The following is a 16,740-nucleotide window of genomic DNA, read 5'->3' as shown; positions in this document are numbered from 1 at the left end:
CCCTGTGTTGATGGAGAGACTCAGATTTGGGTCTCAAATGTGTTTTCTGCGTAACAACGAGATGGGATCCAGTGATGCGGTCTGGGCTGTTGGGTACTCACTTTTCCTAAAAGATGCCATCTGCTTGGAGCAGAATAGGCTGTGACACGCAGGAGCCCCCAGGGAAACGGCCACGGCAGTGGTGGGTGTTAACGTGCAGGCATAAGGGACTGCTCCCAGCGGTGCTGCCTCTGAAGCCATTGCCACCTGCAGCAGCACAGGAGACAGAAAGGCCCTTTCTCCGGGTCCAGGCGGCTCAGGCCCCTATGTGCCCTGGTGTAGGAGAGACCCAGGCTTCTTGGTAGAGGCCCAGAGCCCTGCGCTGCCACCACTGCTGGATGATGCTCAGGACCTCGGGGCTGGCCCTGCTGGCTCTGGTCTGTGCTGTGGGCTCAAGCCAGGCCAGCGGCTTCACAGGTGAGGGATCTGGGCTTGGCATGGGCAGTTCTTGAGGAGGGAGGCTCCCTGGCATGGATCTCATGAGGACAGCCTCCTGCTGAGACCTAGGTGGGTAAGGATGCCTCTGCTTGAAGAGGCGACATCTGTTCCTTGGTGGACAAGCTTTTCCGTCAGCGCACATGGTAGCAGCTGTGGAGGTGGGGCAGGCGTGCCGGGTAGGGTTTTGGGAAGAGGACTCCCTAGTGGGAACCTGTTGCTGAATCACCGGGGCGTTCATGGGGGTAAAATGCAGATTCTTAGCCAGCAGGTCTGGGGTGCAAGGCCTGGAACTCTGCATGTCTGTGGGTGACGCAGATGCTGTGGGTCCTCAGATCCCACTGAGAACAGTGAGCTCCTACAAATGCAGAAGAAAGGTCTCCTGAACCTTGGTGCATTCAAGTCCTCACTTAGAGATAAAAAAAAAAAAAAAAGGAGACCTAGTCTGGGCAACATCATGAGACCCCATCTCTACCAAAAAAAAAAGAAAGAAAGCCAGGCATGGTGGTGCACACTTGTGGTCCCAGCTACTCAGGAGGCCGGGATGGGAGGATCGCTTAAGCTTGGGAGGTGGAGGCTGCAGTAAGCTGAGACTGCTCCACTGCACTCCAGCCTGGGCAGCAGAGCAAAACCCCCCTGATAAACAAAGAAAAGCCACAATACAAAAACAAAAAAGAAAGGGAGACCCAGAATGGATCAGGGACTCGCCCAGGCCACACAGCTCACAGGGCAGAGTCACCGCAGGAGCCAGCGGCTGCACCAGGGCTCTGTCTGGAGTCTCCAGGCATGTGGAGAGCGGAGCAGCTGCTAAAAAACACATGGGGGTTCTGAAACCCCGGAATCCAGGGAAATGGGACTGCAGAATTTTAAAATCGTTTCCCTCTTAAAATCTGTCTTATTCAGTTACAAATTTAAAGGAATCCATTCTGTTTCTAAAATCCACTATGTTTTTGTACTACCTTAAAGTTTTTCACCCAGAAGCAGGATTTTGCTTTGTGATTTGTGAAATGGATATTCCCATTGGAACAGGTAGTGCGTAGACCCCACAGTTCAGATACATAATGGGTGGGAATCCTGGGAAACTGGAGAAGGTCTTAGGAGGTGTTTCCAGAACCCCTCATTGTAGATGAGGACACAGGGCAGAACCTCAGCAACCCCACATGTGCCCGCCCCGAATCTTCCCCGGGTGCCAGCACTGCCTTCACGGGCATGGCCCCACTTCAGCCTTCTGCTGCCTCAGGGCATGGCTGTTATTTCACAGATGACAAGAGGGGGGCACTGGGAGGGCATGACACGAGTACAATCACGTAGCAGGGTGTGAGCGCAGGTCCATCTGACCCCAGGACTCTTGTTGGCCCCAGAGCATTAGGCTTTCCCACGTCTGAGACCGGAATCCAAGACCCCGCGCTCCTGCTCTGATGGCCCTTGCAGGGCTTTGCAGAATGGCAGAATCTGCTAAACGCTTTCTTCTCTGGGCTCTGCCAAGAAGCCAGGCTTGGGATGGCACATGGCCTCAGATAAAATGTGAAAAAAAAAACAGGACAAACATCTCCTGGGTTCCACAGGAGACGAGTGTGTGTGTGTGTGTGTGTGTGTGTGTGCACATGCGGGTGTGCGTGTGTGTGCAGGAGGGCTCTGCTGCGGACCAGCTGGGGTCATGTAATGGTCAGGTGGGGCCCTAGCAGCTCTCTGGAGACCAGGAGCTGCAAGTGTCCTTAATGTGGTTGGCATCTCTGCTCAGGTTACGATGAAAAACACAAGCTAGATCCACCCTGCTAAATTCTTGGTGCAGGAAGTCCTTGGCCTTTGCCTTGCTCAGCGTGGTCACTGAGTAGGTGAGCGCGTTCCTTCTGGCCACATTCCACCGTTCCTCATGCAAGTCACCCCTAGGCTCTCAGCCAAGCTGCCCTGGCCCGGGAAGCTGATTTGTCCTGTTCCACCCCGTACGACAAGGACCTCCCATTCCTTTGCAGAGCTCACGGTAACTACCCCACTGGTGATGGCAAACAGCAGGTGGTCCCCATCCCTAGAGGCCCTGCTGAGCCCACAGGGTGATTTGGGGTTCAGACCCCAGAGGAGGTTGCGGCTCCAGTCCCTGTTGCTTGTGGAGTGGGGTCACTCTGCGCAAGCGTGTGGTCCAGCACCTGTGTTCCGCCTAGAGCAAAGCTGCAGCCTCATCCCTCACCTGGTTTGAGGGCCAGCTCTGCCCTGTTTCTTCCTGGGGTGAGTAACAAGCCCCTGGAATCCCGCTTTCTGCACACTTATAGGTTGCTGTGAGGTTCAAGGAGGAAATCTTCAGAGATGCTGCCCCAGTGGAGGGAATAAGGACAGCATTGGTTTTGTGATCATTTCTGCTCCCATCTCTGTGTTCCTCCCCAGAAATCAATCCAGCTACTCATTGAGGGAAATAAACTCTAATACTGAGCCCCCACCTCTTGGCTGTACAGTCTAGTAAAGCTTAGAGCTCAGGAGTTGAGTGTCTGAAATGCAAGCCCTGTATGTCAAATCCTCCGTTCATTAGGCACTGAGAGTCCATATACTCAGAGTCCCCTGCTAGGTGCCACAGGGGAGCTGGAGGGGACCCTTCACCATCCCTGTGTTCACTGGCTAGGACTGCTGAAACAAAGAAACAGCCTGGGCGGCTTAAACAGCGGAAATGGATTCAGTCACAGTTCTGGAGGCCAGAAGCCTAAGATGAAATTGCGGGCAGGGCTGGCTCCTCCTGAGCCCCTGCAGGAGTCTCTGCTCCGGGCCTCCAGCTTCTGGGGCAATCTTTGGTGTTCCTTGACAGTAGAAGCACCATCCCAGTCTCTACCTTCTTCTCCCTGTGTGCCTGTCTGTCTCCACGTTTCCCTTTAGTATAAGGGCCAGTCATATTGCATTAGGGTCCAGCCTAATGTCTCCACTTTAACTTGATAACCTCCAGAAGACATAACTACAGACAAGGTCACATTCTGAGTTACTGGGGTTTAGGACTTTAACATACGAATTTTTAGAGGAACACAATCGATTCAAATTAGGCAATAGCGTTCTCCCGGGGAGATGGGAAGCCCAGGCACACGTCAGGGGATGTCCATGACAAAGAGTCTCCTGGTGAATGCCATGGGGCCAGGAGTCTCGAGAACGGAGTAATCACGTTGATGGAGGGGTGATGGGCCTTGTGTACAGGAACCAGGCTCTGGTGAGAGATGCATAGGGCCTGATATGGTAAATCTGGTGCTTGTCCTGCAGCGGGGGTGACTGTGCCTCCTCCTGATCACAATGGTAACGGCTGAACAGTTGAACTGGTCTTTTTTTTGAGACGGAGTCTCGCTCTGTCGCCCAGGCTGGAGTGCAGTGACATGATCTAGGCTCACTGCAACCTCCGCCTCCTGGGTTCAAGCAATTCTTCTGCCTCAACCTCCCAACTAGCTGGGATTACAGGTGCGCCCCACCACACCTGGCTATATTTTTTCTTTTTTTTTTTTTTGAGAGGGAGTCTCCCTCTGTCACCCAGGGTGGAGTGCAGTGGCACAATCTCGGCTCACTGCAACCTTAACCTCCCGGGTTCACGCCATTCTTCTGCCTCAGCCTCCCGAGAAGCTGGGACTACAGCTGCCTGCCACCATGCCTGGCTAATTTTTTGTATTTTTAGTAGAGACGGGTTTTCACCGTGTTAGTCAGGATGGTCTCGATCTCCTGACCTCTTGATCTGCCCACCTTGGCCTCCCAAAGTGCTGGGATTACAGGCATGAGCCACTGCTCCCAGCCCACACCCAGCTAATTTTTAAAAAATATTTTTGGTAGAGATGGGTATTTCACCATGTTGGCCAGGCTGGTCTCGAACTCCTGACCTCAGGCGACCCGCCCACTTCAGCCTCCCAAAGTGCTGGGATTGTAGGCGTGAGCCACCACGCCCGGCCTGAGCCACCACGCCCGGCCTGAGCTGGTCTTTTATCATCAACAAACTTCTCACACGTGCTTTAAGTACCTGCTTACTTATCTTCCAGCTCACTGAAAAGAAAGCTGTCTTTGTCATGTCCTGGCCGCAGTATCCTTCAGTTTCCACTGTAGCGGGAACTGCTGCTCGTTCACTTCCCATGTGGCAACCTTGAGGCTCAGGGGGACGAAGAGATAGACGTGCATGAGATTCTACGGCCTGTAGAATGAGCCCACACGGAGCAGAACAAAGGGACATGATCTCTAAGCGTTGATCCCAGTGCTGTGCTCTTTCCTTCGTATATTGGCTGTGAGACCCCTGTGTTTCAGGAAGCGTGGGGCCCAGGTGGCACCTCCTCCTCGGTCACAGCAGCTTTCTTAGCAGGCCAGGCTATGTCGATGCTTTATTCTTCTGTGCTCACTCATGCAACAGCCTTCCTGGTGCACTAGCAGGCAAAGGCCTGTGGAGAGGGCTGGTGGGCAGCTTCCGAGAGGCCTGCCTGAGTGCGGGAGGTGTGGTCTCGCTTGCTGTTGCAGAAGGACGCCTTGCGGATAACCCCTCGCATGGATCTGATCCTGGTGTTCTCAGTCGCCTCCTTGCTTGCCTCTTTTAGAAAAAGGCCTCTCCCTGTTGGGCTACCAGCTGTGCAGCTACCGTGTGACCCACACTGTGCAGAAGGTGGAGGCTGTGCAGACGTCCTACACGACCTATGCGTCCTGCGGTGGCTGGATCCCCTGGAGGCGGTGCCCCAAGACTGTTTACCGGACCCAGTACCTGGTAGTGGAGGTTCCCGAGTCCAGGAATGTGACCGACTGCTGTGAGGGCTATGAGCAGCTCGGCCTCTACTGTGTCTTGCGTGAGTCCAGGGCTGCCGGGCTGGGGCGGGGCCACCCTTGCCGTCGAGACTCCTGATGGGACAGTCACCGTTGGCACCCATTGGCCCGGAACTTGCTAGATCTTCCAGGAGCACGGTTCCCAGCCTTGACCAGGCAGCAGGGTCATCGGCAGGGCTTGTCCCTGGCTCCACTCTCAGGTTTCTGAGTCCGTGGGTGGGGGTGAAGTACAAGAATTTGCCCTCCTGACAAGTTCCTGGGTGACACTGATGCTGCTGGCCCAGGAACCCCACTTTGAGAACCTCTATTGTTCTCAGAGGGCCCCAAGTCCTCCCGCTTCTCAGTGCAGTTTGAAAGCTGCTGTCCTGTAGGATGCTTGGGGTCAGTTACCAGGGTGACCAGTGCAGTTAGGCCAGGCCAGGGTCTGAGCCGTTGGGAGGGGGCGGGGACTCAGGGCTCAGCCTACTGACACGCAGGTGATCTCTTTCAGGGGAGGTGTGTGTGTGTGTGTGTGTTTAGTGGTTGCTAATATCGAGTCAATACCAGATCTGCAATGAGTTTCTGTATAGTCAGAAGGTCCTGCCTCACAGCCCCACTGTGGAAGGACATGGGGGTGTGTGGCTCCAGCTTGGTGTTGGCCAGGGTCACTGAGACACAAGGGCTGTGGCCTCCAGAGTGCAGAAGCCACCAGCTCCTGGGTGCCCCAAGGGGGATCCTACAGGACCCATCCTTGTGGCCTGAGACCAAGACACCAGCAGAACGGAGCGCAGACTCCCCAAACCAGGGTGCCTGCCTCCTCCAGAAACCAAGGGCCTGAGGTTGCAGAGTCTGGGGTCCGCATAGACCTGCATGCTGGGCCATCCTGAGTGGGCCCTCCCTCAGCCCCCAGTGCGATTTCACAGATGACAGGGAGAGTTGACGCATTTCTGCTGCCCCGTTCAGAGGGCCAGGCACAGACAGGGCCCAATGGTTTTGGGTGTGCTGTTAACAGGCACACTTCTCTTTCAGGAGTGTTAAAACAATACCACCATGACCAATACCTCCATCACCAATAGAAACCAGGCGGGGCCAGCTGACCCCAGAGCAATGGCCCTTCTGTACTCCCATTGCTTTCCTAGAGGGCCACCGGCAGGATAAGGCTATGCCTTGGCCATGCTGCTCAGGTGCTGGTCTAAGGAGACCCTTCCTGTCCTGATGCCTGACCCCATTTCCACTTTCCCTTTCTCCGAGGGCCACACACATAGAGGGGCCTGCTGAGCCACAGTTGCTGCTGTCCCTGCCCTGCAAGCAGCCTCCACTCCTAGTGGATGGCAGGGGCCGTTAGGACACAGGTGCTGATGCCACAGCACCTTGGTTTAGAGCATGTGGACTTTGCAGCCAGGACATGCCCTGTCCTGTCCTGTCCTGTCTTACCTGTGGAGGCCACACCTCTTCCTACCTGTTGGCATTGTCAGGACTAGTGAGGGGAGGAGGCTCTGGGGGAGGCCGATCAGCAGCCCCTTCCTGCCCCCTGCTCTGCAGGGCCACACCAGCCCCACCCATGCCCACCATCACCTTCTGTAAGAGACCCTGGCCTGCTGCAACAAACAAGTTAATTCCCTCCCAGAAGACAGGGAGGCCCCTCCCCACCACCTGCCCTTCATCCTCCTCCACAGAACAGCCTCCAGGAACTGCCTCTTGTGGGAATCAGCCGCACTGTTAGAGTGTGAGCACCTTTAATTAGGGGCTCACCCGGGCGATGCTTTTGCAGTCAGGGAGTCCCGTGGGTGAGAGTGGGCTGCCATGGGGAGCTGCAGGGAGTGGAGGGCGAGGCCACAGGGAGGGACGTGGGGCATGAGGGGAAGTGGACTCACTCGGCGGGCCCTGAGCCCCTCAGTACATGGCCCCTCAGGTTCTAGAAGGCTCACTCTGGCACAGCGAAGAGGGGGCAGACCTAGAAGGAGGAAGGAGGAGAAGAGGGAGGGGAACAGGCATTGCCTGAGTGCATTCTTTCTAAGAGGCCAGGGCAGGAGACCCTCCAATCCCTCAGGCGCCAAAGGAATAGGCATCCCTGGCTCTGCAGGTGGAGATTCAGGCTAGGGGAGGCCCGCGCCCCCACCACCATGGCACAGCTCTGGGAAGCCTGGCTCGGGACATGGAACCGGGGCTCTCTGACCCCCAGGCAGATTTTTGGGGGTTTATCAAGCTGCACTTTAGTGTAGAGGAGTTTGTGGCATTTGAATGCTGTGGCTGTGGCGATTGTGGGAGAAGGAACGTTTCAGGGCACTGAGGACACGGAGTTCTTTCTCAGAAAAGTCCCTGACTGTGCCGGGGCCTGGTGAAGGGCATAGCCCACGAGGCTTCTGCAGCTCCTGCTGCTCGAGGGCCTGTATCCCGTGGGCCTCCATCTCTTCCCAGCCCCAAGGTCAGAGGCATCACGCTGGTAGTGTGAAGGTGCCTGTGGTGGGCAGATTTACACCCCGGATTTTGGCAGCACAACCTTCTCCATGCTTGCACAGTTCTTTTCATCCAAGCTGCTTTTTCTGGGATGCCGCACGGCAGGTTGACCCCTTGGAGCTGGACGTGAGATGGTCTCAGTAAGTGACCTGTTGAGCACTGCAACTCTGATTTGTACGGAATGAAGCAGACCTGAAGCTGGACCTGGCAGATGTTGGAGGCACCTGGAAATACTGGGAGGTGTGAAGGGCAGGAGATGCTCCTTCCTCTGCAGCGGGGCCTCCAGGTCGCTTGAGTGTGGGTGACTCACACCTCAGCTGCCCGGGGGTCTGCGCCTCGGAGTCCTATCCCCCAGACAGTGGCAAAACGCCAGACGTGGTTCCTCCTTTCTCCTCCCGCTCAATCATGACTTACACAAAAAAGCGAAGGGAAGCATCAACACACACGTGATATGATTTTCAGTGACTTTTTCAACTTTTTCATTCCAGCATTTGGAACGCAATGACACCTGGTGCATTATTTTAAGTTTTTAAAAGTATAATTACAGAAATGAATACATGAGCCATGCAGAAAATTTGGAAACACAGGAAACAGGAGGAGGAAACGATCCCAAGCCTGCTGCTCACGAATAACCACCTTTCACATGTTCTTTATCCAGGGCAGACATTTCACAAGGGGATGGCCACTGTGTCCAAGACGTTTGTAGCATGATTTTACCACTCAGCAATGTATCCACAGCAGCTTCCATGTCCATACACATGGCTCCACGGCATGCTTTTACGACCACATGGCATTACCTCATATGCACATCAGCATTCACTGAGCAAGTTCTTGCCACTTAACATTCAGTTGTTTCTAATTACTCATTAGCATACGTAATGCTGTGATGAACAGTATACGGTACAAACGTGGCTGTGTACAAGTTGGATTATGTGCTCAGGATGAATTCTGAGAAGTGGAACCCAGCATCTTAGCCATGCTCCCTAACTCCAGTGACACCCCAATTCTGCACAGGATCAACCTCCTGGCAAACTCAACCTTGTTAGGCAAATCCAGGACCCCACGGGACCAGGAGACTCCCCAAAACTTCTTGTCCTCGCAGGCTGATGACCAGGGGCCCTTTGGTGAGAACCTCCTGTCCTGACCAGGCGAAGAGGCACTGAGGAAGGAGGAGGGAGACAGGAGCGACTCCTCCCCAGCTCATCCAGTCCTCAGCCCTGGGAGCCTTGGGTTTTACTGCTCCAACAGAAAGCTCCCCTGTTGCTTCACTGGACCATGACTAACAGTGTTGCCAGGAGCTGAGCAGTTCTTTTATTGTTTGCACTGAGTTAGGGAAGAAGGAGATTTTTGACTTTCTACCAAGTTGGACTTGTTCAGCTTTCTCAGGGCACTCAGTCAGCTGGCCGGCTCCAAGGCATGGAGGGGCTTCCCGGCAGTGCCCAGTTAAGATGCAAACCTTTCACTCAAAAACACGCCTCTGGTGATTAGGCAACTATTTTTGGAAGCCAATTTTGGGGGGATTACTTCTATTTAAATAGCCTTTTAGTTTAGAATAGTTTTAGATTTGCAGGGAAGTCTTTATCTTTCTGCAAAGATAATGCAGAAAGGTCCTGTACCCCCCAACCCAGCTTCCCCTAACGTTAGCATCTTACAGCTCTCGGGACAACTTGTCCTAAGGAACCAGCACTGGGCATTGCCAAGAAACTCCATACTTTATTTGGATATCCCTGCTTTCCCCAGAATGTCTTTTTCTGTCCCAGGAGCCCACCTTCCATTTAGTCCACACATCTGCTTAACCCTTAGGCCTTTGCTTTTTGCACTGGGAGACAAAGCAGAGACCATCAGACGCTCAGCAAGCCTCCACCAGGCTCCTGACATTGCCCTCCTCGAGCTGCACCCAACGTTCATTTTTCATGCACGGCCATTAGTAGAGCTGCCTGGATGATGAGGAGAAGAAGACTGAGTCAGGGACAACGCAAGAAAGAGAGTGTGGCTGAGAGGAATGCCCACAGCAAGGCCGGGCGCTGGCAGACAGGGCTGTGTGAGAAGAGCGGGGATGCAGTCTGTCCGCATATTCCACGACTCTGGCTCCCCCTACTCTGGCCAGCTGAGCAGTGTCCTTGGTGATGTGGTCCCAACAGAAACCAGGGCCACCACCTTCTTTCTTGGTTGCGGAGTGCTCTGCAGAGACCCTGGGGGACCCAAGAGGCGGGTCCCTGGGATTGCAGCCTGTTGAGGCTGCCCTTCCACTTGGCCAATCCCACAAGTTTTCCCCACCCTTGTGGAGGTGAGTCTCGGACCCAGTTACCAGCTGGCCTCCTCTAGTCTTCTGGGCTCTGAGAGGTCTCAGGCTGTGCTTCTAAACATCCCCGGGCCATAGACACACAAAGCTTGCCATGCATCTGGGCATGAACTGGACAGCTCTGAGTAAAACCCTAGGGGGAGTACGGCACCCACCATCAGGATGGCTGAGTTTGGAGGCCACAGAGCGGGGCAAGCCTTCTCTGGGGCCCTGAACTGGGTCCCTCCTCCCTGTGTGTCCTCCTCATGGCTGCCCTCTGCCTTGTGGAGCTCCCATGTTCTCAGCTTCCTTCCGTCCTGGGAGATGGGGTTGTCTCCTGCCCTGGGCCCACCTCTGCTATCTTGGCAAAGGCACACTGCAGGCTCTGTGGCATTGGGCACAGGCTCCACTGTCTCCTGTCCCCTGGGGTTCAGTTTCTTCTCCTTGCCCTCCTCTTGTGTTTCTCGGAGCCCTGAGCGTCAGCCCCCGGACTCGTGAAAGCTTCGCTTTGGGTGGATTCTCAGACTCCTGCAGTGCTTTCTGAGAGCTCTACAAGCCCCTTTTCTGGAAAGCCCACCGTGGCCTCCCTCTGCAGCCCTGACTGAGGTCTGGTCCCCAGGACCAGTGTACCTCCCATGGGGACCCCACCGGGCTGGCCTCTGGCCCCCCTCATCTTTGCCTCCTGCAGAGGCTTGCTGTGTTTCTGTGTCTGGAGCTGCATCTGAGCTGCACTCACACTGTGAGGGGCTGGGGAGCTGTGCAGCCAACAGCCGGCGGGCTGGCCTCAGTGGCCACCTCCAGTGCCACTCTGCCGTGCGTCTCCACGTGGGCAAACAGTGAATGTGTCCAGCTTCACATTTGTGCTGCCACACCTGGCCTACCCCAGGCCGTTCTTCCCACAGCTTTCCCCAGCTCAGGAATGGAGCCCCAGGGATGCCAGCCCCGAAGCCTGGGAGCCTTCCTGAAGCTTATTCTTCTCTTATACTCCATCCCATCTGTCAGCACATCCTGTGGATGCCCCCACCTGATCTCCCCAGGGTCCCATGCTGCAGTCGTCTGCACTGTCACCTGGGCCAGCCTCCACCACACCCCACACCAGGCCTGTATCTCACCTCGTGGGCGCCAGGGCTGATGTCTGCAGGGCTGCTCCGAGCTCCCCTCTGCCCAGCCCAGGCACGAGCCCCTCTCCAGAGCGGACTTCCCAGACCTCCATCCCCCACACTGCTTCATCCCCCAAGGCTCTCACCCTGTCTGAATGTCTGTAGATCGCCTTGCACTGTTGTTCCCCCACTGGAATATAAGTTCCCTGAAGGCTGGGCCCTGGGCACCTGGGATTGTGCCTGGCACATAGTAGGTGCTCAACAAATATTGAATGAATGAATGAATGAATGAATGAGCTATCAGGACTGGAAACAGCAAGCAGCCCTCTAGGGGGTGGTGGAGCCTCTTGGACCTGGACTCCTGAGGCCTGGAGGAAACAGAGACACCTAGGACCTCAACTGAAGCTGCCCTGGCAGGACAGATGGGCAGAGGATATGAAAGCCAAAGCCAGCGGCCCTCCAATGGGGTGGGTGTCTGCCCAGGCATAGGGATGGGCCCTGAACAGGCCACAGACCCACAGGCAGACTTCAGTACCAGGAAGCACCGACATGAGGCCCCTGTGAAGCAAATCAGGTTCGTCTTTTATCACCAGCATCATTAACTGGACCATTTTCTCCCAGCTCTGAATCAGTCCAGGGAGTTCACATCAAGACCCGGGGTCTGCCCCGCAGAGGGGCCTGAACCATCCACCTCCCCCTGCAGCTTGGACACCGACTGTCCTGGACTTGAGAAGTGCTGCCCCTGGTCAGGGGGGCGCTGCTGCATGGCCCCTGCACCCCAAGGTAGGCTGCTGCAGGCCGTGCTCACAGATAGGCAGCAAGGGAGGGTCTCGGTGAGGCTGATCTGTGTGAAGGTGCGGGGAGGAGTGTGTTTCTAGGAGCAGCGACCGATTTCACCAGGAGCCCCCACTGTGTGCACAGGCAGCGCCTGCTCTTAGACAATTTCTTAGTCAAAATCTGGCCCCTGAACTCTCCGGGAGGAAAAGCTCATGGCGCTCTCAGGGGCCCTGAAATGGGAAGACACGTCTGGTGGGGCAGAGACCCGGATTTCCCAGTTTGCCTGGAGAGGCCAGGAGCTCCAGGTAGATTTGTCACAGGTGCGGAGCTGGCTGGGCCTGAAGTGCCACAGGGGCCTGAGGAGCGCCACAGCGTCGTAGGCAGGTCCTGCCGTCTCAGATGCGCGCCTGCCGGTCTGGAAAGTTCTCTTTCGATTAGGGTCTGCATCCAGGAGAATGGGATGGTCTATATACATATATTATATATATATACACACACACACATAATTTACTATTTATACATATTATTTAATATGTATATATACATATTATATAATTAATTAATATTAATTATATATATTATGTATACATATTATTTAATATTTAATATTTAAAATATTTAAATATATATTTAAATATTTATATATTTAAAATATATTATAGCATTAGTATGGTATGCAGTAATAAAGCAATAGTATACATAATATCAAGTATTATGTGATAATACTATATCATTACATTACATGCTATTCTTTAGTACATATCATATTACATATTATTATACTATCCAATATTTGTAGTATCAATAAAATAATGACACAGTATAAAGTAATTTTCTATATCAACATACTATGACAGTATAATGAGGCTGATAGGCTCTATTTACCTCCTAAGCAGATCTCTTCAAGGCAAGGCCCACTGCTGTGGGTCCCAGGCCCAGCTCACCTCTGAGCAGGGATCAGTGGTCTTCAGGGACATTAGGATGGAGAGGAGCAAGGGGCAGGCAGTGGGGACATCCCCCCGTCTCCTGTGGTAGATGTCTTTTTGCAGGGAGGTAAATGCAGAGCAGGGCCTCTCATGGCCTCTGGTTCCCTCTCCTGCCCCCTCTCCCACCCCAGCGGCTCTTGTGACTTCAACCTGTCCTGGGTCCATAATCATCAGTGTTTGCCCTTGTGCAGCTCCAGAGAGGGGCCCTGTGGGCTCCTGGTACAACGTCACCATACTGGTGAAAATGGACTTCAAGGAACTCCAGCAAGTGGACCCCAGGCTCCTGAACCACATGCGCCTTCTGCATTCCTTGGTAGGTGAGAAAGACAGGGGCTCCCTGCACGCTCTTTTCAGCAGCTGCTCAGGCAGACCCAGGTGTGGGGCCGTGGAAGGGACCTGGGGATGGGGAGGGTGATGTTCCACAAGTGGCCCCAAATGACTGACTGTGAACCAAATTCTAATTCTTAAACAAATCAGCTTCAAAGAGGTATGATTTACATGCAACAACATGCACACAACTGAAGCGTGTAGTTGGCTGAGTTGTGATGTGTGTACCCTCGTAGGCCCACCTGTTGTGGTGGAGAACGCGGATCCCTAAGCTTGCAGGAGTCTGGAGTCCCAGCAAAGACAGCCTAAGCCCTAAGCTCTTCCCTCACCACCCTCACTCCCAAAGTTCTCAAGTTCTGGCTCCTGCTTCATGGAAGCCGGCACCATCCTGGGAGCGCGGAGATGGGAGCTGTAGCCTAGGGCTGGCGAGCACCCTGGGGTCCCATGGTTAGCAGCGCCCCTGGCCTCTCCACACAAGTCAGAAGCACACCCCAGGGTGACATGCAAAACTGTCTCCAGATGTCACCCACTGTCCCCTGGGGATAAAAACAAACACCCTTGCTGACCCCTGCTGATGACACAGCTCACACTTTCTGGCCCATCAGCAGTGATTGCCAACCAGGATGTCTTCTCCAGCTCAGGCCACCATCAGTCTCGGGAATCCCAGCGTGGACAGGGCACTGCGTGCCCCCAAGGCGGCGCTCCCTGGGGGATGGTCTGACTCTAGGGCCGGCTGCTGACAGGGGCCTGTGCTGAGAGGGGCTCAGCTTGGTCTAAAGTGCTGCCGTCGCCTCTGGAAATGCCAACACTTTTCAGACAAAGGGCCCCGCATTTTCCTTCGGCATCTGTGTAGCTCTTCTGTGCTTCAGATCTTTTGTGTGTCCCACGTGTGCCTGGGTGTCTTGGTGTTAGACCCAGGGTTGGGGCACTCCTTGGCCTTTAGACTAAGCTGGCTGGAAGCCCAGATCAGATGGTGCACACCTCCCGTTGTTCTGGGCTGCTGGCCAGTGAGCTGCTAGACAGGTAGTCTGCAGCCTCGGTCTTAACAGCCCGGGCTAGGAGTGATTCCTGTCTCCTCTTAGCTTGTTGAGGGGCTGTCCAACTGGCCAGTAAGAAGCTAGCTCTGAAGCCACACTGCCTGGCCCAAGTGTTGCCACTCATCAGCTGTGTGACCTTGGGCAAGTCACTTAACCTCTCTGTGCCTGAGATACCGCCTCCATTAAATATAAATAACCGGCCAGGAGTGGTGGCTCATGCCTGTAATCCCAGCACTTTGGGAGGCCGAGGAGGGCGGATCACTTGAGGTCAGGAGTTCAAGACCAGCCTGGCCAACATGGCGAAACCCTATCCCTACTAGAAGTCCAATAATTAGCCAGGTGTGGTGGCACCTGCCTGTAATCCCAGCTACTGGGGAGGCTGAGGCAGGAGAATTGCTTGAACCCGGGAGGTGGAGGTTGCAGTGAGCCGAGATCATGCCAGTGCACTCCAATCTGGGCTACAAGTAAGACTCTGTCTCTAAGTAAGTACGTAAGTAAGTAAATAAATAAATAAATAATAAATAAATAAATAAATAGAAATAATCACAACCCTGCCTGAGACAGGGCCCATTGAGTTTAAATCATACATGTAAAGAGCTCAAGATGGTTCCTGAGCTTCCTGATATGTGTGGGGCCAGAGATGTTGTGGTTGTTGTGTTTTCACTATTGCTGTGTGCCACCTGCTGTCTCCTTGTGTATGCAGGTTTCGTGTCTCCAACCAGCCCATTACCCCCTGTAGAAGCGCCTGCCTTGCCCAGGGGTCAGGCGGCAGCAGGGGCTGGGCTCCGAGGCCTGTTTCTGCTGCTGAATAAGGGGTTCCAATGAGGCCGGGGCTGGTTCCCATTTCTGTATTCTAAATTGCGAGTTGCATCTCCTCCCAGGAAGAGGCTTCAAGTGTGTATCAGAGGACCCCAGCTCTCCCCAAACCTCCTTCGGTGTTCCCAGTGGAGACTCGGGGGTTTGCTGACAAAGTTTGTTTTGGTGACCGCTGGTCTGGCTGTGCAGCTGCCGGTTTGCCCGGCTTCCCAAGGGTTGAGATTCAAGATATTAAACTGAAATAAAAATAATGCACTGAAATGAGGAAAGTGATCATTAAACCTCAAAAAGTAATTGGATGTTTGGATATACACAACAGGAGACCATGGCTTGTGATCTCAAATTGTCTAATTCTAGTTCTAATTCTCTGTCGTCAGCTGCAAGAGACCTGCAGTCTTGGCAAGGGTGGGAGACCGGGGGTCCTGGGGCTGGCTGCTGTATTAGTGTCCTGGGGCCACCGTTACCAAGGACCACTGACTGGGGGCTTCAAACAACAGAAACTTCCTCTCTCACAGTTCTGGGGACTGGAGAGTCAAGGTGTCGGCAGGGCTGGTTCCTCCTGAGGCCTCCGGGCCTCTCTCCCTGGCCTGCAGGCAGCTGTCTTCTCCGTCTCTTCACACTGTCTTCCCCCCATTCATATCTGTTTCTGTGTCCACATTTCCCCTTTTTATGAGGGCACCAGCCATATTGGATTAGAACCCACCTTCACTAGTTAGATCTGCAGTGACCCTATTTCCAAATAAAGTCACATTCTGAGGTGCTGGAGCTTAGGACTTCAACATATGGATTTTAGGGGACAGAATTCAGCTTATCACAACTGGTGCTAAAAGGTATTGATAGTTCTGGTTTGTAGGACTTTTATTAGGCTAGTGACGGATGCATAAGTACTGTAGAGGTTCTTTGCTGAGGAGCAGAATGGTGTGTGTGTGTGGACAGTTCACTTCAACTCTCAGGCCTCAATCTCCTTGTCTGTCTGACAGGGTGTCCTTCTGCCGTGTGATGCTCTGATTCTGGCTTCACAGGTCACCAGTGCCCTGCAACCAATGGTCTCCACCATCCACCACCTGCACTCGGCCCCTGGGGATGCCTCCACCACGGTGTCATGGCTGCTGCTGGGCCTGCTGCAGCCACTGCCTGTGGCCGACGTCTCTGCCCTGCTGGGTGACATTGCGAAGCGTGTCTATGAAGTGATCAGCGTCCAGGTGCAAGGTTGGGCTTCCCTCGATCCTCCCTCTGGGGAGGCTGCAGGGTGGGGCCTGAACAGTCAAAATGCAAGGTGGACGCTAAAGCCAGACCAGTCCTTTGTCTTTTAAAGGAGGTTTAAGTTCAGGAGTGAAAGAATAACCGGTTCAAATGTGTTCATCCCACAGATGTGGGATCTGCCTTCAGCTCACCCTGTAAACTCCAAGTCCCCAAGTACAGACCTCGAGAACTTATTTTGCCCCCCATTTCTGGCCCCTCTCCCCTTCCCTCCATTTCTCCTCAGATCCCTCTGGACTCCTTCCGCCTCGGCAGGCTTCTCCTTCCATCCTAGTGGACACTGGAGGGCAAATCCCAGAACCACACACAAAGAACTTGTTTCTTCAGTTCTTTGGTTTCCTGAATTTCCCTCTCGCCTCTTTCCCACCCTTGCCAAGGACATCCTTGTACTCCAAAGGCTCCTTCAGCAGAATTTGTCTAAAGTTGAGTTTGTATCTGGCAAAGCACATAGACGTGGCCTTGTTTCTGGAAGAAATTACCTATTCTTTGTTGTT

The 16,740-nt window shown here is 54.0% G+C and overlaps 1 protein-coding gene across 1 annotated transcript in view; it reads left to right on the top strand.

Moving 5' to 3' along the window:
- Positions 1–380: 380 nt before the first annotated feature.
- Positions 381–16,740, top strand: part of UMODL1 (uromodulin like 1) — a 67,899-nt gene continuing 51,539 nt past the window's right edge. Inside the window, exons 1-5 of the mRNA XM_050785683.1 lie at positions 381–456; positions 5,007–5,249; positions 11,665–11,826; positions 12,998–13,119; positions 16,009–16,195. Of these exons, the coding sequence (XP_050641640.1) occupies positions 381–456; positions 5,007–5,249; positions 11,665–11,826; positions 12,998–13,119; positions 16,009–16,195 (790 nt within the window). The remainder of the gene's footprint in view (positions 457–5,006; positions 5,250–11,664; positions 11,827–12,997; positions 13,120–16,008; positions 16,196–16,740) is intronic.

This window comes from Macaca thibetana, chromosome 3 (genome assembly GCF_024542745.1).
Source record: "Macaca thibetana thibetana isolate TM-01 chromosome 3, ASM2454274v1, whole genome shotgun sequence".
NCBI classification, from domain to species: Eukaryota; Metazoa; Chordata; class Mammalia; order Primates; family Cercopithecidae; genus Macaca; species Macaca thibetana.
This window is presented reverse-complemented; position numbering and strand designations above follow the sequence as displayed.